At 41.0% G+C, this 26,905-nt stretch overlaps 2 protein-coding genes across 4 annotated transcripts in view; one reads left to right on the top strand and one right to left on the bottom strand.

Annotated features, from left to right (window-relative positions):
• brf1a (BRF1 RNA polymerase III transcription initiation factor subunit a) overlaps positions 1-26,905 on the bottom strand; it is a 129,334-nt gene that overhangs the window by 88,687 nt on the left and 13,742 nt on the right. For all 3 annotated transcript variants that reach the window (XM_044166777.1, XM_044166778.1, XM_044166779.1), the window contains 4 exons: positions 24,235-24,408; positions 19,438-19,469; positions 11,917-11,989; positions 2,679-2,828 (listed from right to left, as the gene is read on the bottom strand). In XM_044166777.1, coding sequence (XP_044022712.1) covers positions 2,679-2,828; positions 11,917-11,989; positions 19,438-19,469; positions 24,235-24,408 — 429 coding nt within the window. The remainder of the gene's footprint in view (positions 1-2,678; positions 2,829-11,916; positions 11,990-19,437; positions 19,470-24,234; positions 24,409-26,905) is intronic.
• LOC122861829 (BTB/POZ domain-containing protein 6-B) lies at positions 6,912-11,370 on the top strand. Its single transcript, XM_044166789.1, has 4 exons — positions 6,912-7,866; positions 8,641-8,731; positions 8,975-9,093; positions 9,730-11,370. Exons 1-4 carry the CDS (start codon positions 7,466-7,468, stop codon positions 10,760-10,762), a joined length of 1,644 nt encoding a protein of 547 aa, XP_044022724.1. The 5' UTR covers positions 6,912-7,465; the 3' UTR covers positions 10,763-11,370.

The raw sequence follows: 26,905 nt of genomic DNA, 5'->3' as shown, positions 1-26,905 counted from the left end.
GAGCCTGTTAAAAGATAGATGCTTCTACATGCACACTTCTAACAGCCTTCAGGACTGAAGAGGTGGCTTTCAGCTCCGCTGATGACTTTCTCAAACATTTTATTGCTGTTACCTTGAAAACATGTAACTTCAAAGTGGTTTTCCTTTCTTAATGCAGAGTTTACTTTGTAATTTATTACTTTACATGCATGAGTCCTTTGTCCATGACGCAATTTCAAAATGATTCTACCCTAAAGAACTTTCTGCAGATACAAGTTTTGGGTTCATCAACAGCGATATTTGCATCATATTTGGGAACAAACTTTTCCTTCTTCCATCTGACTGTATCCTTCTCAAAGATTTATGATAAGCAATTAATTATTCAGGCAATGCAGCAGAGGAACACAGAAAGACGAAAATTTAAACCGTGAGCGTAAACACGCAGGGAGCAGAGGAAGCTGGTGATTCAATTTCAGGACGTCTTAGCGGGTAATGCCTCAAAGCCCAGTGTATTCAGGTTGAAACCAGCAGAGACGCAACAAGGAGAGAAGAGCTTTGAGCTCAGCTGTTTCACATCAACTGCACCACTAAACTCACACAGAGAGGATGACGGGCAGGGTGGAAAATCAACCAGACAAACTGTGGTAAGTTTAGGCAGGTGCTGGCAGGTTTGCCTCACCCACACGTCTCTTCAGCAGATAACCAACAAACTGTAAAAGGCCAAAATACATATGGTAACCTACTAGGCAGCAAATACTGAGAGAGATGCTGGTGTCAGGATTCACTAGCAACCGGACCGGTTTGTGGACAAACCCTCCCTGTTTGTGGTGTAAAAACCTTCGGGTAAATGTGCATGTGTTACATTATTGATCTCCTTTCACCTGCCTCCTACAGGACGCGGTCAGAGTTTAGGTTCAGCTATACAGCAAGACGACTAGAGCTACTGGGGATCAACAGTTTTTTAATGTTACCTCCATATTTACCATCACGGGTAATACAAATATGGTTATCCAACTGAAGATAAATGGAGCACTTGCAATGCATTTGCAAAATGCAGCAACTTTTTTGAAGACTATTTAAGAGTTTTTAACAATGCAATTAGAGCAGAAAAAAGGCTTATGTAATCCTTTCAAAAACTGAAAATGAAAGGAGCTGTTGACCCATGAGAAGTGGGTCTGAATGATTAGCTAAACATCTCACCAGAAGAACAGTACAACAAGAAACAACATTTTTAAAGATGTCTAAAACTGAATTTAAGATGTAAAAAAAGCTGTACTTTGGGACCATTTCAGAATCTTCAGAATATACCATTTCAGACATTTAGGATTTTTCCAGGACATCGTTTTGCGGTTGCCCACATTTCAGTGTCCTTGAAAAGTTCAAATAGACGGGTCTCCTGTTTACAATCAAGGGTGCCCGCACAGCAAGGGGGTAAAAAACTGTTTATATGTTTATATATATATATGGACATTTTCAGTATTTAGAAATGGAAGAACTTGCTGGAAATTACTTTTTAGAGGTGAATGTGTATGCAGCACTCGTCCTCGCATTACCAGACCTTTTTTTACTGCGTGACTCACATTGATAGACATCTGTCTACTCTGGCTAGCTAACATAGTGCTACTAGCAGTAATAGCGCTAGCGCGACTGCACAAAGTTAGCTCTTGCAGGTAGCGAGTGGGTCCCAAACTATCAACAGGCAGCACAAGTTAAGCGTACAGAAGCCTCCTCATCTTGGATATTCATTAGTAATATAAGCATGTACAGTATAAACTTCCTGCTGCTTACCATCAAAATATACCACTAAATATATGCCAGATGTTAGGGCACCAACTCAGATGCCTGCAGTGTATACAGGCAAAACTTCACTCATGACAAACTGGGGAGCATGAAAAAAAGCACTACAGAGCAGGACAAACCTTTGCACTATCCATTAAACAGCCATAAACACGCAGAAACAGCGTGAGCTCTCACCTTAAAACTGTTGTTTCTTACTCAGCACTTTCTGAACAAAACTATCCACCACCTGATTCAAAACAATGAATCACTATATGCTAATAGCCAAGTCTGAGCTAACAGGGAGGTTTGCTTGTTGTGATACTGAATATTTTCCATGAATTTGTTTTGCGATTCATTCAGTTTAAGGCACAAAAACAACTTCTCAGGTTGATCTGCCCCTGAGCTCCCAGTCATTCTGAGAAGAAAAAGATCTAATGCTGAGTGCATTTTTATGTTTATCTCACATTTTGCCTTGTACAGGTTTATTTACATCTACCCCTCTCATTAACTCCTTTCCTCAAACTGATAAAATCACCAGTTGCCACGTAAAACATGGCAGTAAACTTGCCAGAGTTATGAAATCCACTTATACTAATCCCTGTTAGAGAAGTATGAGCTTGTTGTACTGTAAGGTTAGAATAAGAAGTGACAGGCTGAGTTACAAATACTGATGGTCACTGGGCAGCTTTTCAGGAGTACCTGAGGTTGAAGGGCACCTTGATGTTAGATGCCAACAGAGCAGAGAGCGTTAATCACTTTCTCTCCTCAGATTTTTCTCAAAGGACTGGAACCAGGAATCCTCTGATGACAGACGTGCTGCTCAGTCCCTTCAGGCTGCTGCCAGCACCATTCACCCGAAATAAATAAATCCTCCACAGCACAGACAGTAGATATCTAACGCTGCCTCGTCTCATGGTTACCTGCTCCACAGAGTCCCGACGGCCTTCGTCCCGTGTGCATCCAGTCCCTCTTCATCCTCTGCACCAGCCTCATCGCCGTCATGGAGACGTCGTGGTTCTTCTCCCCAAATTCCAGCAGCTGGGCGAAACGGGGAATGTACAGGCACGGGTCTGGTTGGGACAGGAAAGTGTCTTGTTTAAGTTTAGTCAATCAGAAGGAAGAATTGTATGTGATCTTGTAAGCGTTGACATTCAGGTCATTCCTTCAAAATCTGGAGCATTTGGTTTAGGTACCTCTGCCAAAGGGTGTTATGTTTTTTTTCTCTAATTTAGCAGGATATCTTAAAAAACCTTTTAAAATATTTTAATGAAACTGGGTGGAAAGATAGGCAATGAACCAGAGAAGGAAGGATGGGTTTCTGGAACAGATCTGGATGCAGATACAGAAGATTTGAAAAGATTTCTTAACACTGCGAGATCTAGCTATTTTAAGCATTTTCAGTATTGTCTCATTAATTACTGTAGTTGAACCAAAAAAAAAAAACCCCTAACACTAGATCTAGAACCAGATGCAGATTTTTTATAAATTCACATTTTCTGTTATCAAAATATCAAAGGATTGTGCAACGTTGTGCACCCTCATCTCTGATTACATCGAATAACTTTACTGAGATGAATTATCAGGGCTGTGTCCAACATCACTCCCTATTTACTATGTAAAGCACTACATTTACCCTCACTACTTTATTTGCAGCAGCTGCAGCACACTGCATGGTTTATGGGTGTAAGTGTCCTCTAATGATCACATTCAGCTTTTGTCTCATGTGTGATTATCTGGACACGATACAAGTCCATCATGCTACAGATCTGTTTGGCTCTCCTACCAAAACTCTCTCAGGATGGCACAATAACCAATAAACAGCCGGCTTGGATGTTCGTGTGAGTTTTGTTTACTAGCCCTGGATCGCCTGTGCCTGAGCAGCAAACAAACCAAAAGCAAAACAGCAACCAAGTCATGTTTTCCACTCTGGTCCGAACCAAAGAAAATGCTGTTTGTCTTTGACCAAAATCCTGCTTTGAATTCATACAGATTTAAACTTACTAGCACCTGTGAGCTTCGAGTAAAACCAGTATCCTACTGCTGACTGCTAATTAGCTCCACTGGAGAACTTGAGGATTAGCATTTAGCTCAAGTGCAACTCGAAGCAGCATGTTTCTCATTCAGTGTCTCTGTCCAGATTTTCACAGCTGGCGAAAGGATTTGAATGGGCAGCCTTCCAATCACAAACGCACTTCTCAACCCTTTTGCTTTTCAAATGTCTCTGAGAAACTGGTGCAGTGTAGCATATCATAAACTTTATGGAAAATACTTTGGAATCAGCTGAAGAGAAGAAAACTGAAGAACCATCTGCTTTTGCCGTGAAACTGCCTGGCAGGTGGCCAGTTTGCCTTTAGACATTTTTGTTCTAAAAATGATTTCACCTCGCTAAGAAAGCTAATTTAATACTAAAATTAGGAGGAATCCTCTTTCCAATGTAGCCAGGAGACAAAAAGTAGAGTTTCATGCCCCGGCTATGACAGTGGAGTCAAATATCTTTGAAGTCAGTGGCTGTGTTTAAAGAGCAGACCAGTGGAAAGCTGGTAGAGCCAGCTAGTAATAAGATCCAGGCCGATTCCCCCCCCCGCACCATGTAATGATATGCCTGCAGAGCTCACCATCATTGCTCCAAGTTTTACTGGAGTGTCTATAAACGCTGGGCCAGGCAAAATCTCCATAGAGAAAAAGAGGCTGTTTAAGAAAATAAAAAAATCCACCTCAAACCCTCTTTCACCGTCGAACATAATCAATCTGTGATGCTCAAACAGCCCAGGAGTCATTCTGTGATTGGAGTGCTGTAGTTTACTTTTTTCGTGTACCCTCTTTCCCTCAACTGCCTCTCCTACTTCTGTTCCCCACATTCCCCAAAATGACTTCGACCACCCCGAGAGAAGGGCCGTGAACTCGCTCCTTTCAATCAAATGCAGGAGCAGGGATGCATGAATAGCATTAAAGTGTTATCATTCAGCTGTGGGGGAAGCTGCGAGCCTTCCCTCAAAACCCAAAACTGACTTGCAGCTGCAATGCATTCTGGTCTGTTTTTTTTGTTACTGTGGGTGAATAAATTGGTCTCCGAGTTTCCTTTCCCCCCGATGGACTTCTCTCGGTACGACTGTCGAACTGTCAGCTCTTGCAAGAAGCCCTCACTCATCCAAACCTGACTAAATACTGATGTTTTAAAACAGTGAATGATATCAAACTCCACTGAAGCGGTTAGAAATATTGTTTCTAACGCTGTTTGTTTGGTCAGTTATCCACAGAAATAAAGATACATCATCAAAGACCGCTAGGTACAATCACAATAGTGTTTCAGGGTTTTACATAGTGGGGAAAAAAGCTGAAATGTATTGATTTGTGCTTATACTTGAAGGGTTGTGTTAATCCACCAATATATTTACCACTTTACACTTAATCTTTTTTTTTTTTTTTACTGTTTTAGTGAGGTGTTGATTAAACTTTATGGTCATTTTAGAGGCTACAGTTTCTGGGGCTGTTGAACTGTAAACAGTGTAAACCCACTGAACCTCAGTGAAATTAAATTCTCAAGTTGTAGTAAATATGTCAGACAACATTTACAGCCATAATCCAAATAAATAAATAAGTGTGATTACCTCACAGTATTAATATGAGTTCAGTATTTGTAGGAACGTCAATACCAAAACACAGCTGCTAGCTTGTCGCTAACACTCCAGGTGATCCTCTCTAACGGACCAAAGCAGCCACAACAGCAGCAAACTGATCAGAGCATCAGGCCACGAGGAATCTAAACGAGCCTCTCAGATTTAATGCAGTTTTGATTTTAACCGAAGACACGCGGATGTATTTTGGATTTTTCCAGTTAAACAAAGTGTGTTCTTTTTGACATCCCTGAAACACGTGTCACAAATTAGTCAACGCTATGTTATTTTGAACGCACTCGATATTCATTAGGGAGTACAATTAAATAACTTGCGCCACGAATTCTTTGGGTTCCCCCCCCCCCACGACACCTGCCGAGTCCGTAAAGTTATTTTATTTTCATATCTACTTGCCTGTACATAATTGCTATATGTTTATGTCTGCTTAACCATATACACTTACCTGTACTTGACATTTGATATTGTTCATACATAACTATACACAACTCACCAAGAAGAAACCTCACCGTTAACCTTGTTTATGTTTTTGGCATTGTGTATATTTTGGATATCTGTTTATTTATATTTTATATTTGCACTCTTTCCTACTTTGTACTGCTGCACAACAATTTCCCTCTGGATAAATAAAGTTCTCTCTTATCTTATATACTGAGAGCTAGAGAGCTAAAACTAACTTCACGAACATTTTAATTTATGAAACAAAGCTACCTCGTCTCTTTTTGTAGTTTGAAATAGGTTTTTATAATGTAAAATCTTTACATGCTCATTAGATATTATCGTTTTGTTATTACACAGCTTTGTTGAATACTCGATTCTGATTGGTCAATTACGGCATTCTGCTGCTATGAATAATGATCATAGACTCTCGAGTCTCGAGACTCTCGAGTCCAATCATATCAATCCGCAGAAAAAATAAAAATTTTAAAAATCATCACATTTGGTGTCAAATTATTGATTTCTTTAATAAGCATCCGTGTAATAAGCGGGATAACGTACAGCGAGCCGGTCATTATTGCTGCACATTATCCCTTACATAATATAATGTCTAAGGGCAGTGTGAAGGAATAAAGCATGGATTTTGGTTTGCATTAGTGAGCCACACAGTCTCACCACCTTGTTATTAATACACAGAATAAAACTTTTCCCCTTTTTAGGTTGACATAAATTGTAATGACATACAAATCCCAGCACACATCACAGAGTGGTGTCAGACTGTAACTCTGAGGGTGAAATGTTTGCGAGTTCACTGGTATTTGTTTATTATGTTTAGGGCTTATTTCGTCTCATAACTATGGCGGGCTGGACGGTCAAATTTAAATGACCTTTTTAATTTTATATTGTTTTTTTTATTTTTTATTATTATTATCTTACAACCGGGTCTAATCAGCGGGACGGAGGCGGAGCGGTTGGGTCCGGTGACGCACTCTGCGGAGCTGCTGAGGGAGGCGCTTCGGCTCTCCTGACGTCACCACAGTACGTGAATCCGATTGGTCCTCAGCGAGCACTTCCGACGAGATCACGACGGGGGAAAAAAAAAAAAAAAAAAAACGGCAGAAAAAGCGAAGCAGACGTTAGAAACTCCCGACAAATGCCTATTTACCTCGGATGTGTGCGGCCGCAACGGAACACCGTAGCTGGCTTCGTCTCGGTCGACAGACGGTTCGGAGAAAGAAGGAGAAATATCTGAGAGGATTAACGGCAGAGGCAGGGTGGGAGAAAAAAAAAAATAGAAAAGGACTTGAATACCAGCTGTGACTATCCGGATTACCCACTCGCTGAAAAAGGGAAAACAAGCGACGCTTCGCGGACATTTCTCCGTCCGGAGAAGATGAGGTGACCGCCGGGAAACGGAGGAAGAGTGCTTGTTGTCGGAAGTTGGAAGGACTCCACCGGGCCTGGACGGATATTTAGCTGTTGTCGTGTAAACTTCGTTGTCGATGCCGTAGGAGCCGAATTTCACGCAGAAAAGGCTGAATTCTCCGCCGAGCAAACCCCCGTACAGTTCAGTCTTTTAGAGCCCGCTAGCGATTCGGTTCACCGGATAATAACACTAAGATCGGTTGCTTGTGCCGATGCCAACGGCAGACTGCAGGTCGCTCCATCATGGCCGGATCATGAGGTGTTTGACTTATCTACTACTACTTCCAGAAACACTGAAAAAGTCCAAGAAGGTCGGCAAGCTCCCGGGCAGGCTGCCGGTATGTTATGAGATCCTGACTCTGTCCCTGACGAGCAAGCAGAAGCAGACGCAGAAGGAGAAGATGGCTGCGGAGTTGTACCCCGCCGCCAACACCAACAACACCAACCTGTCCAACGGCACTACGGTAGCGGACACCGAGAAGACCAAGGAGGTGCAGGTGAGCCAGGCCAGCAGCAGCAGCGCGGCGACCACCCCGACCACCCAGCAGAACATCACCAACAACAACGTAGATCCACCCAGCTGGCAGTGCAGCCACCCCACACTGAGAGAGAGGTAACTCGCTCCGGACCGAGTCATCTGCCACGACCTGCTGGAAAACTAGTACATTTCTCATGTATATGCGCTTTTAAAGTCCCTGCAGGTGATATAAATGACCATACATTAAAAAAAAAAAAAAGGTCATTATGAAATAACGACAGGACATGACAGCCACTGGAACTCCCTATATTAATATGATAGTAATAAAAGAAGGAAATAAGCACAGTCTCACTCTTTAGTGGTGTTTTATTTGGGAGAAAACTGTTTCTGCAGCATCTACTTACTTAGTTGCATTACCCTTAATATTCAAGTTCTGCATAAGAGCATACATTTGGAGGTTGCGTGCCCTACTGTATTAAAGCTGCAACAATAAGATTTATATGCAACAATTTGGATAATTGATTAAATCACCTAGGGAAGTTTTGTGAATATTTTATGGTTTTCTTAGTCTTTTATGATAGTAAGTTGAATATCTTTGGTTTTTGCACTCTTGATTGGAGAAAACAACACTTTTTTTTTTTAGAAAAAGTCACCACTGGCTCTGGAAACTTGTGATGGACATTTCTCACACTCCACAAACGTTTTATAGGCCAAACAATTAAATCAAGAAAATAATCAGTAGATTAATCAATAATGGAAATCATTATTAGTTGCAGCCCTACCTCTGTTGCTGTACCCTCCCCAAATCTATGAAAATAACCAGTGTCTCCAGGCAAAAAGAGTGTGGGAGGACGTGATGTTATACAATACTTGATTGAGGCTTATTCATGAAACCTGCTCTGCTTTTAGGAATGCCTTGATGTTTAACAATGAGCTGATGGCGGATGTCCACTTCATTGTTGGCCCCTTGGGGGGATCGCAGAAGGTTCCAGCACACAAGGTAAAGACATTTCACCTTTGATTTTTTTTCTACAAGAAAATAGAAACTCTTAAAAAAGGCAAAGCGGAGCGATGTTTGTGTGTAAAATTTAAAATGTCTGTTAGATGAGTAGAGAAGTTGTGTGCGTCTCTGCTGCAGCGCTACTGAAAAGAACTACTCCTGCTCCTTTATTGAACTTAGCAAAGAAGAGTGACTCTGCTTGCATGTGTCTGACGCATCTGTCTGCTTCTCCCGCCCTCCCAGTATGTGCTGGCCGTGGGAAGCTCGGTCTTCTGTGCCATGTTTTACGGCGATCTGGCGGAGGAGGAGTCTGAGATCCATATCCCAGATGTGGAACCTGCTGCTTTTCTAATTCTGCTGAAGTAAGCCACTCACCATCCCTCACACAGCCAACCAGAAGGAGAGATGACAAGCGCAGTCAGTGTCACTTCAAAGCATATTATTACTCATCCAATGCTTAGAAGAGGTGAATGCCAAAATGCTGCGAGCGCCAGAGAGAAGTGGCAGCAGCACAGAGCTCTGTAATTGCTGGTTTTCTCAGTGCTCTTTGTCCAACTAGAAACACTTTTTTCTTTTCCTCATCCAGAGCTTGACAACTTTCTTAGAGGGGAATATATACAGACTTGTAGTTATAAATAACCTGCCTTTGTTGCTCATTCAGTAGCACTGGCTTAGCCAGCACCATAGACTTTTGCGAAAAGGGTAGAATGTGTTAAGTCATCATATAATCCTCTTTAGGAAGAAAAAAAAAAAGATTTCCATTTTGCTTTTTTGTGAACATTTGATTCAGTGGAAATTAGACTAGAAACAAGAAGAAATTAGCACTTTCAAGAGTTTTCCAAGACACAAAGTCTGTTAACATGCTCCTAATGTTCCTCCTTCCATGTCTTATTATGTGGTATAATAAGAAAGAAATAGTTGATCTGTCTCTCCCACAATGCCAGTAAGTTACATTTCTGTACAAGTACAGTGATTAAAAGTTTTTTTCCGTCTCTCAGGTACATGTACAGCGATGAGATTGACCTGGAGGCAGACACGGTGCTGGCCACCCTGTATGCTGCCAAAAAGTACATCGTTCCTGCACTGGCCAAGGCCTGCGTCACCTTCCTGGAAACGAGCCTGGAGGCCAAGAACGCCTGTGTGCTGCTCTCCCAGAGCCGCCTGTTCGAGGAGCCCGAGCTGACGCAGCGCTGCTGGGAGGTGATCGACGCTCAGGCCGAGCTCTCGCTGTGCTCCGAGGGCTTCTGTGAGATCGACCTGCAGACGCTGGAGATCATCCTGCGGCGGGAGACGCTCAACACTAAGGAGGTGGTGGTGTTTGAGGCTGTTATGAACTGGGCCACAGCAGAGTGCAAGAGACAAGGTTTGGGGCCCACAACCCGCAACAAAAGAGATGTCCTTGGCAAGGCGCTGTTCTTAGTGCGCATCCCCACCATGAGCCTGGAGGAGTTTGCCAACGGGGCGGCGCAATGTGATATCCTGACACTGGAGGAGACGCACAATGTGTTCCTGTGGTACACTGCGGCTAAAAAGCCCAAACTGGACTTCCCTCTGACTGCGAGGAAGGGTTTGGCGCCTCAGAGATGCCACCGCTTCCAGTCCTCGGCCTACCGGAGCAATCAGTGGCGCTACCGCGGCCGGTGCGACAGCATTCAGTTTGCGGTGGACAAGAGGATCTTTATCGCTGGTCTGGGGCTGTACGGGTCGAGCGGCGGCAAAGCAGAGTACAGCGTCAAAATCGAACTGAAGAGACAAGGGGTGACCCTGGCGCAGACCCTGACAAAGTTTGTGTCGGATGGGTCGAGCAGTACGTTTCCGGTGTGGTTTGAGCATCCTGTTCAGGTGGAGCAGGATGCGTTCTACACCGTGAGCGCCGTGCTGGACGGGAATGAATTGAGCTATTTTGGCCAGGAGGGCATGACGGAGGTGCAGTGTGGGAAGGTGACATTTCAATTCCAGTGCTCCTCCGACAGCACCAACGGGACTGGAGTACAGGGAGGACAGATCCCCGAGCTTGTGTTCTACGCATAAGCTGCTCTGGACTGCTGATGGAAAATTAGGTTTATCCTCGCCTCCCAGCCTTCAACGTAATGTAGCATTAAAGACACTTGACTAATGTCACACTAAATGGCCTGGTTAGTTCTTTGAGAGACTATTTTAAAAGCCAAGGAGCTGTTTTATCTTATTTAATTTAATGTTATTTTTTTAATTTAAATACTGGGTTAACGTTATTTGCTCTGATGCCTGTGTTTAAGGGCTGCAGCTGCTGTAGAAACAACATTAATACGGCGATTTGTGGTTATGTAATCAAGCTGTGCTCCACAACTGTAACAAGTAGGGACTGCTTTAAATTGTGTAATTGCAAGTCTATATACGATGTTGTTACTATAGTGTAAGCAGCAATATTACACAAGGAGCAAACTTTATGTAGTGTTATTCTAAATGCAAAAAAAAGTAGAAATCTTGTCAAAAACAAAAGTTGTTTTGCACTTCAGAAGACAGCCTCAGAAACGTTGTGTCTTTTGTAAAATACAATTTAACTGTTAACAGCTTGATGCTGTTAAAGATGACCAGATGTTTTCTGTACAAGAATGCTTATACACCTGATGATAAAACATAAAGGTTATAATGTGATCGAATCCACAGATGTCACATCATTATGGTGCCAGGGTGAGGGAGTGGGGATTTGAGGGCCAGCAGCGCCCTCTGGTTACTACAATGTGAACTACACCTTGGTTTTATGAAAACATGAGGTTCTTGCAGCCATGGATGGATTACTTAATGGGCCTCCGGTACAGTACAGGGGCCCAAGGAGCAAATGTGCCTCTCGTTCCAGCTTCACAAATGTGAAGATTCGCAGCTTTTTTAAGTTTTTGTCATTGTAAATTCAATACTTTTGGTTTTTAGACTGTTGGTCGGACAAGACATTTGAAGACGTCACCTTGAACTCTAGGAAACTGTGGCAATAGTTTGTCATTTAGTCTATATATATAGACTAAATGACACTCAGTTAATTGATAAAATAATTGGTAGTTGCAGCCTTATTTAACAATTATTTATCTACATAAAAGACATCTGCCAAATGGTGCTTGACAAGAGCTGATTCACAATTTAGAACATTTAATTCAACAAAGTCTCGCATTGTGAATCCAGTAGAACAAGGTGAAGGTAAGTGAAGTCTGTACCTATAGCCGGGGCGTTGATGCACAGTTCTCGGGCCAGTACGAGGAAGGTTCTTCCCAGCACGTAGACGTTCACCTGTGGAGGAGAGCAGCGGTTTAAAAGAAAGTGATGAGCAGCAAAGAGCAGAGCATTTAAGTCTAATTATCTAACTGGATTTGGGTGTTTACGTGATCCTGTCTGTATTAAGTACGTTCTGATGACTTCAGGAGCCATTCAAAGACATCAGTCTGAAATTTAGACCTCACAAGATGTTTTTCCTCTAACAGGAGTATTATGATTGAGGATGACGGTTGTCTTTGAGAGAGAAAAACAGACTGTTAGGATATGAAATAGGGCTGTTGCGTCACCGTCAGGTTAAGTGTGCTGGTTACATCATCGACCCGGAGGTTGCAGAACATTTCACATCAATATGTGTGATTAAAAACTGAGCTCTGGGCTATTCGAAGGGATTTTTCCCCTCACAGCTCCGTCTATTAATTTCTAATCAAAATATCTGCCACTCAGTCACCCCCTGCACTCTCCTTTCCTGCATGTTTCCCTTCAGATCGATTTTTCTGTATAGAAATCACCCATCTGACCAATACACCAGTGTGTTTGGACAGTACTGGCTCTCTGCGCTGACATTTCATTTCAAGATGACATTTTAACTCAGTTATTAGTTATTTTTGGTGATTTTTACTCTGGCTTGTCGAAGTGACCTGACCACATTTCTGTATCTGAGAGGAGGGCACGACCGGTTTATCTGCACACCACTATTTTCATCACCTAAAGGGTGATTTTTAACAGACATCTGCACTGGAAATAGCTTCTCCAAAAACATCAGCACAAGGACAAAGGGTTATTTTGATAACTTTGAGGTGAAAAAGTTATTTTAGCAACAGAAACGGTCAACTACCTAAATAACCGTTGGCATTAAACGTGGATTATCAGTTAAGTTATTTATCTCAACACTTTTGCTAACATGAAGGTAAGATTTCAGCTTCCATAACTGCTTGAATTATTGAAAATTTGAGCATTAATACGAGGTACTAACTTGACTAGGACTTGATAGTGAAAACTGACCAAAATCTTGCAGCAAATTCTTTGTCTTTACACAGATATTCCCTGATTTAAGTCATAACTTTACCAATTTTAGAGGTGAAACAATCAGTCAATAAATCATCGTAGTCGACAGAAAACTAATCTAAAATAAGTGACAAAATCCACCGTACTCATTCTGTGTAAAAATTACTTCTAAAGTTTAGCTGAAACTAAAATGAGGCTTCGGCAGTCTGAGTTTTGATCAATCTTCCAATTTTTAATGAAATTCCCACTTTATTACTATGTTATTTCCAGACCCTTCCTTCAGCAAGGAAACAGCGTCCAGGTTAACACAAACGGAGCACTTTGTACTAAAAAGAGCGGGCATGTGAGTGTTTAATTTAGATCAGGGTTTCCGCAGCTTCACCAAGTTAAATTTAAGACATTTTAATACCACATAGAATTAAATTGAATACTTGTTTCACTGGCTTAAGTATGATGGAAAAACCAGTGGGGACGATAAGGCCATGAAGGATTTATTGTTTAATTAAACAAATTTCAGTACTTGCCAGCAGTATATAACAACAATTCTAAATTATATTAATATATTAAATGAAAAAGGATTGAGCAGCCTCCTGCAGCACAATCCGCTGCCGCAACAATCCCACTTTTAGTTTATAGATGTAACGTCCTCTGACAGCCCGCAAGCACATACAGAAACTTCTTAGAATTAACATTACTGCTTACAGCAGGCAAGAGAAAATATTCGAGACTTTTGTAAATTAAATTTAAGACCTTTTAATACCATCTAAGGACTTTTTTGAGGAAACTAAATCCAGTGCTTTTAGCTTTTAAGACTTTCCAAAACCTGCGGATACCCGGTTAGATAGACTTGAACCTATGTGAACCTATCCTTTAACCGCTGCTGTGTTTGAGAGGTTTGGCTTGTTAAGTTGAATGAACAAATTCATCGAAAATTTTCAGAACTGTACTAAAACATATTTACACCAGTATTGAACTTTTTTTTAAACAATATCGAGTCCTGAACTTGATAAATTGGGGGGTGAAACATTTCCATTTCAAACTCCAGTACCGGATCTGACGAGGCGGTCCCTTGTGCAGTTAAACTAGAGACCTGGATGTGGGCAAGTGTATCATCGGGGTTATCACGCTGGCACCTCCCATCACAGATGTTTCATTGTATTTTACAGACAACAGGCTCGGCAGTAAATTCTGGCATCCCCGACCTACCCCCAACTCTATCTGAAAGGATCTAATGATGAATACTGCTGAATAACAAAGCCACAGGGCTGCACATCTATCATTTTCTTCACAAATTATCAGCATTACAGCCCAGAATTAAGTTTTGGTGTGATCGGGGCCTGAAAGCTAAAGCAGAAGGCAGTGAAAGCTGCAGGATCAGGTCGTGAACTCGGGTCAGATCTCTGTCATTCCTTCAGATCGACTCTCCAGACCTCCGGGGCTGAGGGCGAGGGGGTTTTTGGGAGCAGACAGACGGACTCTCGCTCTCAGCCCCCTCTGGAGTCGGGCAGGGACGCAGATGCTCCCCTGCTATTCTGGGAAGTGGATTCCAGCGAGGAATTTATACACAAAAAGGCAGAAATGGCGGAGGAGGAGGAAGTGGAACAAGCAGGACTGTGTGACAGCAGCTAAAACAAGGATGTTGATTATTATTGATTGTTAGTCTCAAGAAACTCGGGAACAGAAATAACACCTTAAAAGGATGAAATGATTACGTGTAATGTGAAAGGTGTTGCACATAGCTCAGAGAATTATCATCCGACTCTGCAGTTCCCCTCGGCTCTATGGAGCGATTTAGCGTCTTTCAGCTTGATGTTTTGGTCAGCAACAAGCACCACTTGTGTGTGTACAAGCCTGAAAATGACGCACCCAAAATAAAATGGTTCCTGTTCTTGACTCCTTTACAGACATGACCCTGGTCTCTTCTGAAAAAGAGAGCTCTTTCGACTTTACTAATACAAAGTCAAATTTAGTCAAAGTAATAATGCACCAAATTTATAGCAGCACAAACATGGTAATTTATTTATTTTTTCTGCCCTGTCTTGTACGCACTCCTGTTACAAAACAAAAAAAAAAAAAACAAAAAAAAAAAACAAAACTTTTGTTGGAGTGATATTTGGATCTTGAAAACATTTTCACTGACAGAATCTTTAAATTGCTTTTAAATAAGTCTATATTTTGTCGACTCGAGTACGAATTTAACTGGATGCTGCTTGTTAAGGAGTTAAACTGTTTGGGTTGAGTCTCAGCACTCTCATTAACCTTGGTTTCAGACACAGCAGGCAGCTATTTTAAGCAAAAAAGCTCCAATAAACCGACTGGTGCTGAGTAGATAGTGTACAAACAGCAGACAGACACAGTTAGCAACTAATTGATGAACACAGTGGAGCATTTAGCAGTGAAAGAGCGAGACATGTCCTTCATGAGTTGGTGGAGACCAAAAACTGAGCTAAAAGAACTTACATTCATCAGGTGGACAGAAGCATTACCCTAAATTAATTTTGCTCTGCGTCCGCTGGATGTCTAAATTAGCTACTGTTTGCAAACGAGTTCAACATATCAACTTTATAATGTGATAAAGTGTCAATGTTGTGTTTATAGCTTGTTGCTCGGCTCCAAAGAGCAGATTTAGGCTAAATGCTTCAACTTGGGTTTCATTTTAGTAGTTTTGTCTATAATTCCTGTCAGCAATAATAACATTAACCAAGTTAACTGCTGAGATCTGGGAACACAGCAACACAAAAAGAAGATCAGTCAGGTTGTAAACAAACCTGCAGGTTACACAAACTTATTTGAAAGAGAAAAGGAAGGCGCCAGGTAAAAGTAGGACCCAAAGTTCCTGCTTCTACTTTGACCTATTGTACATACTGTAATTTTGTGTTTACAGTGTTCCTGTGTAATGAGGAATTAATACTGACAGTTCAGGAGGGCTCACTTCCAAATAAAGTGGTATATATAATCTGGATAAACTGTTGGCTTGTTTATGTGTGTGATCATCTGACTGCTCGTGTTTCTTGACCTGACAGATTTTGTATTTATTTTCATAAGCTTTTTTTAACCAGAAGTCACTTGAGATACATTCTTAAATACGAGAGAGACCTGGTCGAAATGGCAGCGTAAAGTAGTGACCACATATCCCATAAAAACACAGAATTAAATTACAACATTCACATATAGCACAGTGAGACCTGAGAGGCATTAAAGAGAGTGCATGACTATTTTCATTCTTCATGTAACATGTTTTGGTGTTTGAAAGCCTGAAATGAAGGCTGTGTTTCCCAATAAAAATGTATCTTGTAAATGATTCCATAACCAAGGATGCATAGTGCAAAAATGCATGTTGATGTTATTGTGTTCACATATCTCAGTATTTACTTTGGTGAGTACAATGTTATCATAAAAAGGACAGGAATAATGGCCCAAACTGTGAAAATAAGAACACAAACTGCTTCATTTAATTGTAAAAGGTTTAAGTGATTTAATATAATTTAGCACGTTTTTCCCCCCCAAATGAGATGCAGGACTCTGAAAAGACAAGTTTCAGAACTGCCAATATTCCATGATTATTTGTTTTATTACTAAAATATATAGCTTGATATAATGTGTGTATCAAATTCACTAGTCTGACTAGTCTTTATGCATTCATGCTGCACGGCAGTTAACAGTTTAGTTAATCACGGAAGAATTGCTGAATTTGACACTGTCTGAAGACGCTTATTCTTTGGTCCGAACATGATATTAGAATCAGTGTGACTCAGCTCTGAGCTCAAGTCTTTAAATTCAATTTTAATCATCACTTTGAACTGCCGGCAGTGGAGGTGCTTGTACGTGAAATCGAGAACCTAAGAAGAATATAATCCCCTCTCTATCACGGCGCTAAGTGAAACTTTCCGGGTCGAGGGTCAACTCCAAACGTTCTACAACCGACGACACTGTGTGGTTACTCGATACTTCACGGCCGAGAATCAACAGGTGGACGCAGTGACGGACGGTTCAAGGGGAAAAAACTTTCAATTAAAAGGATTCCAGATGCGACTCGTATGACTGAGGGCAGCTCCAATTATTAACAACTAAAGACAGAAACTAGAGAACCAAACAGCTGCTGTCAACAAGTCTGAAAGTCTTCAGCTGCACACAATTAAAAAAAAAAAAAAAAAAAGGAGTTTTGGAGCATTAATCCTGCTTTGTCCTTTACAGAACCTGCTATCCCGTACCTGGTCGGAAATACAGGATTGGATGTGCAAACAACGTTTAAGTTTAAATTTGCTCTGGTTGAAAAACAAAAATTATGCCTGCCCAAAAATAAATCTAAATAAAATTCAGTTCCATTTTTTTAAATCTGAATGAAGATCCACTTATCAAAAAGGTGAATCCTTTCAAATGTCTTATTGGATCTTATCTTTAAAAGAGGATCCATCCTGTGGATGGTTAAGAATAAAACGCCTTTAATAAATATGAGCTAATACATAATAAAAATACAGCAGTGCCTATAGGCACACGTGTCTTCCTCAGTGAGTCTTGACATACTGAACCAAACTAGTAAGTCTAATTCCACACAGCTTTGTGAAGATAAACCCAGTACGTGGGAGAAAATCATCATCTTTAAAATCACTTCTTTGACCCTCCAAAAAAGGACCACTGAGTGCAAATAATGTTTAAAAATACAACATGATAAAACAGTATTTAAAAACTACAACTCAAAGATCAACATCGCAATAAATACACACTCAGATAGATAAAAAGGCGCCCAAAAATGTGTTAACATCTGGCCAGCGACAACAGATGAAACATAGCTTTCTATGCTAACTCCTCCTTTACAGTTCTTTATTAAAATCAATGAGCACTCTCCCTGTTAAAGAAACTAAAAATGAAACTATTTCCTCTGGAGCCAAATGTCCACCTAAAAAACCCTAATCTTCTCTCTCTCTCTCTTTTTTTTTATTGGTAGGGAGCAATGCATAAAAGTCTAAACTTCACACATCCTGGTATTTTACCAGCTTGGAAAGGGACCCGGAGTGAGACTCTGAACACAGTCTGACACAATTAGGACAGTCATTGGTTGTGAAAATGTCATGATGAAGAATGATCAAGAAATAAGGACTTTTCTTAGCACTGTCCAGAGCTTTAAGTAAAATATATTATTCACAGAAAATGTTTGAATGTGCCAGGAACCTTCCTCAGCGTCTCCATGGCCCGAGGAGACCCCTGACAGATTGAAACCCGGTCTGTGAATATGGAGTTGTGGACAGTATGCAGGATCCTCTGCAAGTTCGCGCTCCAAAGCACCTGTTGTTCAAAACTCTGCATGTGTGCAGAGATATGCATCTTATGTGAAAAACATTCTGAGCATGTGATTGGACGGATACAATCTGGAAAACTGACCACATCAGAGGCAGAGAGCAGCTGATATTTACAGCCAGTATCGATCCAGACCCGACCAATATGCTTATTCTACTTGAGTAACTTTGTGGCACAGACTGACAAAAGCCCCCCATTCATCCAAACAATGCAAAGAAGACCAAGTGGCCTGGGTGTGGATCCATAAAAAAGTGATTGGCGGAATACCTCCGCCCCCACAGCCTAAATGCTGGACATCAATAACCCTCACAACCCCACCCACCCAAAATCCACTCCAAATCCACTCCCATCCTCCTCATGCCGGGGTGTGGACGATGGGGGTGGGGCGGCCGGCTCCTCCAGGACAGCTGGGTGCATAAAAATAAAAGCCCCTGACCAGCTGTGACTCTGAGAAATGTCCCACCACCTCGTCCAGCACCACCACACCTCTGACTCACCGTGAATCGGCTGCCATTAAATATGCAGACAAATGGAGGGGCTTCTAAATTTATACACACATGACTCAGGTTTAATTACACGGGTGAAAGTCTGAAAGCAAGATGAGTGCAGGTGGTTAGGCAGAGATGCATTATGGGACTTGTGGTGAGTGGTAGGAGTGTGTATTTAAGTGGCTGCCGTAACAGGGTGGGCATCAACACACATTAAAAGAGAATTAAAAGTTGTCTTCAAAGCCCGAAGTTATTTTACGTTTAGTACTTTTATAACCTTATTTTCACAGATTTCTTGAATGGGTCAATGAAAATACATGCTCAAATTATTTTAAAAACCGCAGTGTTTTAATTAGAGGTGCAACGATTAGTCGATTAATCGATCGGCAGAAAATGTATCTGAAACTATTTTGATCAAAATCGATTCATTCAAGTAAATTTTCAAGCAAAAATGCCAAACATTTTATGGTATCTGCTTCCAAAATGAGAGAATGGCTACTTCTACTTGTCTTACATGTTGGTCAGCCAAAACTAGACATATGAAGACATCACCTTGGCATTGTGATGGACATTTTCCCCTATTTTCTGATGTTCAGTGATTAATCAAGAAAATAATAAGCAGATTAACTGATAATGAAAATAATAGCTTTAACTGACTGTAGTCTTGAAACTTACCTGCAGGAGATCACTGAGATCCAGCAGCATGTCTGAGAAAAACTGGTTAAGGCAACTAAACCAAAAGAAGAGTTAAAAATAATTTGTTATGATTTTGCTTTTGCCCAGTTAGGAGCCAAATGGAAGGAACTGACCACAGAAGACAAAACAGTGAGAGACAGAAAGTTCATAAAATACAAGTCTGTTTCGTTTTCTTCAGACTCCACGCTCGTCAAGTCAAACGACAAACAATGTAAAAATTTACTTGAAATATATTTAAATTTGTTACTTTCTCAACGTGAGCTCATTACTGTACATACTCAAAACCTGGAAACATACTGTAGTAAGCCAGAGCCTTTGTACAAATTGACTGATTTAAGGACTTGACATCAGAAAGTACTTATGCACCTAACCCTTTAATAAAGTATCTGTCAATAGTCTGACCTAATATTTGTTATTTTTTATTATATTTCCCCAACATAATACAGCAGCACAGAGCACACCAAGGCTACAGTAAGACAACATAAAATTAGTAACTCAAAATGTATTCGACAGCAGAATAGCTCTGCTTTAAGAAAATATAACTTTTAAATGTTTTCTTTGATGGTTTCTTTGACATTATGAAAGGTATTGTGTATGATATCTCTGCAGAGGAGTGTCATGTGGCAGAAATCATTGGGAAAGATTTATACAACCTCTCTTTGCCCATAGTTAGCGGTGTCTGAATCCAGTTACTTCCATGCTGTCACTCTCTTAATAGTTTCAACTTTTTTTTAAAAATTTGCATTCTCACATAAAAACACTTATGTTTGAAGCACAGTGGACACCGGTGTTAAACGGATGATGAAATAAAATAAGTGAAACATGTTCAGCCCGGGCAGCTGTGACAGTGAATCTAATGAGACACCGAACCGTCACCTCTAACCAGACGACTCTAAATATACTGACGGACCCGTCGCCTCCCCGACTGTGACCTCACACACACACACACACGAACACGCCTGCCTCATCAGCCTCTGGACATCCCATCCTCCCAGTGACCGGCCCCCGCTTGGACGCGTCGGTCTCCGTGGCGACAGCGTCTCCGTGGCGACGGGTGCACCTGTCTCCAGGCTGCCTGGGTGGATTATCAGGGCTCCTCTGAAAGGCCTCACAATGGAATTAGCAGCAGTGCAGATGAAATGGAAAAGATAATCCCAGCACACGCCGTCTGGAGATTACAGACGACTCCCTTAATCAGGAAAATAGACGACAGCAGGTCCTTCAACACATCTGGTTCCACTGAGGAAATAGAAAACGTGCACCTTTATTTGGTGCAACATGAAGGACGGATGGGGGAGGACGATCCTAATAACTCACTTGTTTAACTATCCAGAGAAATCGATATTTAAACTGTTGTGCAAAGCGACAAAGACTTTTCTTTTTCCAATCATCTGTACAGACTTCTACCTTCGTGTAAATGTTTGACTACTTTATTTATAGAGCACTTATCAAAACAAAGTACAAAGTGCTTCACAACAAGAGAAATAAAATACCACGCATCACAGCCTCTCCTCCGCTACATGGCAAAACTGAGCCATTAGCAGTCTCTCGCAGTGTTTTGTACTCTAGCCGATTAATGTTTTTAAGATACAATCTAAAAACAAAGATTGTGTGGTTTGCTGTGACACCGTATGCAGATCCTATTACACTAACAGTTATTTTGTTGATATTTCAGATTTGGTGACCACGCAGCTAACTACATTAGCATTAAGCCTCCCAACGATAAGGTTTAACAAGTATATTATCATCGCAATCATAAAACAAGCATCAACACAAGACCACCACTAAGAGGATCAACAGCCTCCACTCTGCATTTTTACATTGTGACCCACTGTGACGAATGCGGCCGAAAATCTGCTGGATCACTTTTGGTACAAAACAGATAGAGGACGCTGTTCTTCCAGAGGACAGCGACCTACACGTTTCTCCAGACAGCAGATGGTACAAGAGTAACAACATTGTTCTGTCTGATGATTTGACTGCTCGTGTTTTCTTGCGTCATCTGACTTCTTTTTACCAGTGTTGCCGTGTTACCAGACCTCAGCAATAAATTGATGAGTACAACGGTATCATAGCTGATAGAAATGATGGCCAACACTAAGAAATGAGACCTTAAAAAGTATTCCTAAGGAAAGCAACATGACTGAAAGAAGCAAAGATGCAGTAGGTTTATGGGGAAGCGCGACTAAACCAGATCATCGCTATTGACAGAACAGAGTCGACCGACTTTATCAACAAAGGAAGTATGAATTATTTACTGTCATTTATAAAGTTTCTGCATGGTGACACAGCTGGACCATGAACTGAAGTGTGACTGATGGGGTAATGACATTTTTGTTTTGATTTGACTGTTGTGGTGCACGGATACATACACATCTGTTTTTGGGATAATTTCCCTCTCTAGAGAAGCGATGAAGGAAGAAAATGAAGGCAAAAAGCAGGGATGGAAGGAAAGGGAAGTACAAAGAAGGTATAAGGAAGGTCGGAAGGATGGAAGAAAAGATGCAGTCTGAACGGCGACATAAAATCCAGAGAGTCCGGTTTATTGTCGTTAAATTAAACTCCAGATAACAGCGATGTTTCCTTTTCACTCTGTTCTCCTTCTGCCTTCGTCTTTGTCCTGATCCTCCCCTGTGACAACATTACAGACTCACCCAGCTGTGGAAAAGGAAGTGAGCAGAGCTATTTTTACCCCAGCCTCACTCCTCCAAACAGGCACAAACAGACAGGCCTGCACACACACACACAAGCCTGGTAAACAATGCAGCAGGAAGGCATTACACCCTCCTCGCCCCTCTTTCATTAGTTAAACCTATCCCGGCTGTCCTGTGCTGCCGTTACATAACACAATTATCCTCGGAGGCGAAGTGAGTCAGGAGTAAACCAACAACGGCACAAAAACCAAAGAGCCGCCCTGCTTATGAAAAAAGGATGAACCTAGAAGTCCCATTATCCCGACTGTGACACATCACTCTCGACTTCAATAAGCTGCCGTTAGCAGATTATGAAACATTTAGAAAGGCAGTGGCCTCAAAAGTAACCTGCAGACTTTGACTTGCCATCCTCCATCAGTTTAAGATGCAGGTTGGCATATTTAAAGTGCAACTTTGTCTCAACGAACACCAAACTCTTGCTCAGCTGTTAGACGTGCAATTAAATAAAAAAGGTGTCTCCTCTGCAGCTCTGTTCACTTGTGGAAGTTTTTCTTTGATCGGGTTTCCTTTCAGAGGTGATTTTTCCACTTTGTTACAACAAATAAATTAGACTGACACACACAGTCCACAGCAGGGTGATGGCTAACTTGGTAGCTATACTACTAGCTGCTTTAACTTTAGAGTGGCGTGTCCATACCCGCCTAAGTGTCAACACCTTGGCTGTTTTTCTATGTTTCGTTTTCTATTTACAGGCTTATAGCATATAGAGCTGAAACAATTATCGATCGATAAGTCAACATCGATAAGTCAAACAACAGAAAATTCATCAACAATTTTGATAATCAACCAATTGTTTTAGACATTTTTTAAGCAAAAATTACAGAAACGATCGCTTGTTTTCAGCGTCTCTAATATGAATATTTGACGCTTTTCTTTGTTTTCCATGACAGCAAACTGAATATTTCTGGGTTTTGGACTCAGACCAAACAAGGAATTCAAATGTCAACTTTTGATGGTCACTATATAGATCTCAGAAAATCAGCAGATAACTCGATAATGAAAATAATTGATATTTGCAGCACTAGTGGCATAGTCACTAAATGTCTGAGCTAGGCCTGTCATACATTGTCATTTTCAGAATTAGCCAGGCTACTCAGAAAAGTCAACACATGTTTGGATTTTTTGTCTGCATGTCCAAAAAAGGTTTTCAACACAGGGTAAATATCTGTATATCAACACATAAAAGGAGTGAGTCAGTGTTCCAGTGACATAACAAATCACATTGATGGGACCTTCTGTATCTTAGTAATGTCAATACATTTATTGATAGCGTCAAAACCAAACAAATTTTCTAATCCTAATTGTCAATCCTATTGTTACTATCCAATTACTTTCTTATTTCCTTTTAAGATGCATGAGATCAGAGTTTTGGGACTACAGTTCCCATCATGCTTTGGGTGATATAAACAGGAAGTATAATGTTGCCATGGAACCAGTGAATTAATTGTGGGCTACACCTTGAGCCCTATTTCTTTACAAGTTTACGAGTCTGCATTCGGAAAATAATTAGCTATTAGCAGTTCCAGTTTGCCATGGATACAGCCAACAATCACGTGTATTACTTTGATACAGTAGAAAACGTCTAAATTTGATTATTATGAATGTTCTTAAGTTATAAAAGAGCTTTTTTTTTTTTTTTTTTTTTTTTTTTTTTTTTTTAAATGATTTCTCAAAAGATTTATGGTATTTTGTGTGTTTGTGCGTTCTGGTTTGACTGAGTTATAATAACGAGAAGAAGGGGTGTGATAACTGAATTAAAATGTATAAACTGCGTATTAAGGATTAAGCAAGATACTTAACTGCTCAAGGGCAGCTGCATTAGCTGGATGAGCCTACAACTCAATGTCAGAGCAAAAGCATAACATCGACCTTAGCAGAGTAAAGATTCCCTGTGCAGTTTACATTACGAAGTAACACAGTTTGTCTAGATTCAGAGTTTCTGACCAAAACACATTGTGTGTATCATTAAGGCCTAAAATCCATGTTGAATGTACTTTCTAGCGCCTTCAACATTTGCAAAACATTTTGAGAACATAGAAAAGAGAATGAACAGTAAGGATACGTGGCGTTCCCTCGGTCCGGCATACCATGTAGAGGCAGGCGGCGACCACGTGGGAGGACTTGCGGCCGCGGGTCAGGTGTTTGGCGAGAGCCATCTTGTAGAAGTTGAAGGCCGTGTCCAGACAGTGCTTGTTCATCTGCAGCTGGTGGCCCAGAGTGTTGATGTTCTGTCTTGCTGAAGAGACACGCAAACACAAAAGCATGTCAGTTCACAGAAACACTGCGACCACTTTCATTAAAACATGTACAAGTATTCAGCCTCCCTTCTGCTTTTATCATTAATACAGAAAAGAGGAAAAACAAGTACAGCAAACAGTATATTTAAGCAGAAAAGCTCTTTGAGTGTCCAAAATGTTTAAGGTTCATCCTCTGCATGAATGCACTCTGTAACTTGCATGGAAAATTTTAACATTTCTTGCGTACAAGTGGACTTTTTTGGCCTGATGGTGACATTAGAGGTGGAAAAAAAGAATTGTTTGGTGACCATAAATATTCGCTTATTGTTAAAAAAAAAAAAAAAAAGTTGACCTGATGGTGGCGCTAGACCAAAGCAGGGAGTCAAAATCATTATAGTCATCCTTTGGGAACGATGAATATCCATACGAAATGTCATGGCAATTCGGCCATAAAAGTGATGGATGGACGGGTGAATCGAAGGACCAACAAGGGAAAAAAACAACAAAAAACAACAACTTTCATTTCAAGTTTCAAGTTTGTTTTTCTGTACATGTGGTCAAAGAGCAAACTATCATATCAGAGGTGACACATGAACTCAGTATTGGCCTAATTTTAGTTGGTTAGCTTTGTTTATTATTCTTTTGGAAATTCCTTTGTATCATAATTGTCAGACAAATACAACTACGATAAAAGACAACTAAGCACACACACCAGACAGAACAGTCGCCCACAACAACAATCAAACATCAAGTACAACAAAAAGCAACAGACAACAATCCCTTAAACTCAAATGCACACTTTGCCTAAAAGTTTTTGTACATCTTTGTACAGTTCATGTTCCAGATCTGAAAAGGTTCTGGGTTCAATCAGTAATGTCTGGATGACGCAACATGATACAGCACACAAGGGCCCAATCTGAGAGACAGTGGGTGTAAGAAATCTCTTAATGGCCAGAATGGACAAGAGGAATGATGACAGCATCCAATAACTACTTCAGTTTACATATGAGCATGTAAATAGTTTTAAGACATATGGGGACGTTCAGAACAGGTGTAGACATCCGGGGCCTGTACTGCACCCTGGATCTCCTTTCATTATCTGGCTTCACTAACCCTAACGACCGCAGTCAGGGTAAGCCGTCACACGGCGCTGGTTATCAACTCGGTAAGTCAACCCCGGGTTTCCCAGTCCAGCCACGAGTGCGTTCACATAAAAGCGGCGGTGTTCGCAGCATATGACCAATCGCACCAACATGGACAACTTGGTGCAAGTTGGTACTGGCAGCAGAGCGGCATATTTTACAAACGAGGAGCAAACTATAATACTAGAGAAATATCCATCCATCCATCCATTTTCTACCGCTTGGTCCCCGTTAGGGGGTCGCGGGTGACTGGAGCCTATCCCAGTGACTTCGGGCCTTAGGCAGGGCACACCCTGGACAGTGAGAAATATGAAGAAGTTAAACACATAATCCAGGCTGAAAGCAACACAGCTGCAGCTGCCAAATGCAGGCTTATATTACCACTGCCCCATCATTAGGGCACGGCATCTGACTATAATTACATTTATAATTATAATAACGTTTATTTGTATAGCACTTACAGCGTTATAAAGTGTGCTTTACACATAAGACACAACAACTAAATGCACAGTAATGTATGAATAAACAGGCAGGCATATGGAATACAAGAGGAATAAAACCTAAACACAAAGGATGACTAAAAACCATAAATAAAACACTAAGGATAAAATGTAAAGACAATGGGTGAATTTAAACTTAAAATAGAGCAGTGCAAGACTTAAGAATAAAGTATAATGCAACTCAATAGTTAAGAATTAAAATAAACCTAAAAATCGTAAGAAAAAATTATAAGGTAGGAAGATTTATATAAAATATATAATTATAATTTAAAAAAGGAGGTAACTAGGCTTACTCTCAAATCTTATACAACAAATACAAAGCTTTAGTGCTTCAATCAGTCCGTTGTAGGATGATATCAGGATACTAAAGCACAAGTCGGTCTCTCAACACTCGCCTTCGTCTCAAAGCTTTTTATTTATTTATTTTTATTATGTTTTATTCCGCGCACTGAGCTCCGCAGGATCTGCTATGAATGGCGATGCCATTTTCCAAGAGGCGATTGGTCAGTAGCCAATATAGGCGGTGCTTTTATACCCGTTGATGTGTTGTTATCTCCAACATGACCTGCTCGGGAGCAGGTTAGGTGTTCAACATAAGTTACCATGGCGATCCACTTCAGGCTCCTCCTGCCTGATCACATTTGCATGTTATGCTGTTAATGAAACACGGCGAGCTGTGATTGGTCAGGGTTCCCGCGTTGTCCCACATGTCTCTATGCCAAGTCAGAACAACACGTATTGATCATGGGGACCATAGAGAACAACGTAAATGTGGTGTAGTCTGATACGGACATAAACTGGTTTCTGGAGACCAGAACACACACACGTCATTACACACACACGTCATTACACGA

Source organism: Siniperca chuatsi, linkage group LG15 (genome assembly GCF_020085105.1).
Source record: "Siniperca chuatsi isolate FFG_IHB_CAS linkage group LG15, ASM2008510v1, whole genome shotgun sequence".
Classification (NCBI taxonomy): Eukaryota; Metazoa; Chordata; class Actinopteri; order Centrarchiformes; family Sinipercidae; genus Siniperca; species Siniperca chuatsi.
The sequence above is the reverse complement of the archived record's forward strand: the minus strand, read 5'-3'. Positions and strand labels throughout refer to the sequence as shown.